The 2,674-nt window shown below is 36.8% G+C and overlaps 1 protein-coding gene across 2 annotated transcripts in view; it reads right to left on the reverse strand.

The window, feature by feature from the left end:
* The window catches only part of SARC_05125, a 5,593-nt gene extending 4,566 nt beyond the window's left edge, over positions 1 to 1,027 (reverse strand). For both annotated transcript variants that reach the window (XM_014301017.1, XM_014301018.1), the window contains exon 1: positions 802 to 1,027. In XM_014301017.1, the coding sequence (XP_014156492.1) occupies positions 802 to 876 (75 nt within the window). In that variant the 5' untranslated portion in view covers positions 877 to 1,027. The remainder of the gene's footprint in view (positions 1 to 801) is intronic.
* Between the last annotated feature and the right edge of the window lie 1,647 nt (positions 1,028 to 2,674).

Raw genomic sequence — 2,674 nt, forward strand, 5'->3', positions numbered from 1 at the left:
TATATCTTTTGAAATCAAATATTGCACCATTTTTTTGACAAATGTGATCTAAATATTATTGTGGTCGGGATTGTTTGATCAAGTAAGATACTGTTCATAAGAGTATATATAAATATTCAAATATGTATATAATATATATAAAACATGCAGACACCATTTTTGTTTTCTAAATAGATGTCTAGTTGTACAGATGTTCGTTGAAAGTATAAACGGTTATACGAATTTTATTACTGACATATATAGTATAAAACAATCGAGGTATAAATACACAATGAACTTTATCTGTGGATTTGTACGTACTAACCCAATTTTGAAGCCACTTTCTCTATATAGCGATGATCATATTTTACGATATGCAAGTACGTGTTGCGCCAAGCTACGCACACAATTGCTTTTGGGGTGGAGCAGAATACAACAGTTACACTGCGAATAGCGTGAAAGGGTACTATATATTTTAATTATAGCCTACATGTAATTGAAAAGACCAGATACATAAGAATATAAAGCTAGAAATTGACAAGACTTTATATCTGGCCAATGTTCGACAAGATTTTGTATGAAGTATATATGTTTAAGACACTTCCAACGCCGCTAAGCATGTGGTCCATAGGGTCATTGGGTTAACTTCAGAGACGTGAAACGCTGTTATGTCTACATTACTAAAAAAAACATCCGTACAAGTTATACGAGGCAGAGCTGAAAGAAATAATCGAACTTATGTTGGGCCACGATGAGAGCTCTAATTCAACTCCGATCTGGGTTCCCGAAGAAACTGACAGTGAGAAGCACTACGTTTCTTACCTGTGTGGACTTGCCACTGCGATCGCAGCCTTCCAGTACTATCAAGGTACCTCTTCTGATTGTAGACCCCATCATATCGTAGTGCAAGTTACTGGACTAGTGTTACTAATACAGTGTAAACATGGCTGACTTTATTATGATGTATTTTTTGAAGATGTGTGGATGTTCTATCCCTTACTACCTATAGCCTCTAGAGAGGAGGCTATGTATTTGATGAGTCTAAGCCTCAATGACATTGAAAAGAAATTGACATTTTTTAGGGGTTTTTTATATAAGTATGAGAAAAAGGCGCCAAAACTTTCATATTGTCCTGCTCTTCTACTGGTAAAATACTGTTTAAAAAGTATCAAATTAAATAAAGACATTGTATACCAAAGGCTTATGGGATTGGTGAAATAGATCTTATTCTGTAATATTAGACCTCTTACTGGTCAGAAGTAACCCTGAACGAATGGATGTCAAAAGAACTACGGACTCGTCAGTATTTAGAATACGACATTTTTAAAAATACGATTTTTTAAGGTCGGCTATGTTCATATATTGTTCTTAAAAAAATAGTTTCCAACAAGATCTGATTGATTCAATAATAGTCGGAAACCAGCTCGTTGGAAGTTCCCGCAAGTACTGAAACTGATGAACCCGTATTACTACCATCTATAAACGTGACGCCATCACTTGATCAGCTGTCTATTTAAACCCGTTGTTCTATCACCTCGTAATATTTGAGCCTTAACGACGGCTTGATTACGTAAAATGTACATTTTGAGAATCGCTTATCGGGACGGACCAATCAGATCACCAATCTCAAAAGCTTTGGATGTACACTTTAACATTTCGCACTCAATCCATTAACTGATCAAGTATGTGATTGTGAGTCCACTGCTATGCTCTATGCCTTTGACTTTTTTTGTACACACACACAGAGGTGGCTGGAGAAGTTGTTTTCAGAGCGCCTGAAGTTACTCTTCTTTGCAACGTACAAGGCGCACTTGGTATTGATATGTCGGATGGTATAGCCAAATCGGTATTCATGAACTAAGCTGTGCATGTATATGGCAAGTTCAATGTACAATCTAAAGAAGTAGTGCATGCGCACCAGTATCAGCCCTTTATTTGATAATCTTCGCTTAGATATAATGCTATCAGATATCATTAAAGCATAGTCTATCTGGGATCTGTGCCGTTATTCGATTGCGCGACTGCAGCGTATAATCTTAAGTTTACAACAAAGTCAGCAGTGGATCTGAGTCAACCATCAAGATGCCACCCACACCTGCACACAACAATGAGCGCCTCGGCGACTTCGTATGTCAGTGTATTTAACTCGTATTTACATAATTCAGTTATATGTAGATCTGAGTGCATGTACATACACATCCCGCTTTGTAAATCTCTGTCAAGTTTTGATAGATATACATAATTGTGTTGAGTGGATACGTGTACCAAAGAAATAGATACCCTGAATTTATGTGTGTGCCGATGAATACACCACCGCCATCAACTAAGAAGAAGTAATATACACGATCAGAGACTTCCGGTGCATATTTGAGCATGTCAGAAGTATATGCATGTATTAGTAACAGTAGTAAGCGCTTCTACTCGATGCAGAGCCAGAATATTATACAAGAATATTCGAGCGACATGAGTCGTGCAAGAATAGCCAAGTGATATGAGTCGATACAATACATATGAATGATTATCAAGATCAAACATGTTTATTGATCTGGGAAGATACGAGTGTACACTTTTATAAAGGTATTTTCCAACGGAGTGAATATCTCTGTTCGTATGAAAAGGAGATGAGAACATATTCTAAAAAGGGATTGATCTTATAGTCCACGTCTTTCATGTGAATGTGTACACACGCAATATA

This window comes from Sphaeroforma arctica, assembly GCF_001186125.1.
Source record: "Sphaeroforma arctica JP610 unplaced genomic scaffold supercont1.316, whole genome shotgun sequence".
Lineage (NCBI taxonomy): Eukaryota > Ichthyosporea > Ichthyophonida > Sphaeroforma > Sphaeroforma arctica.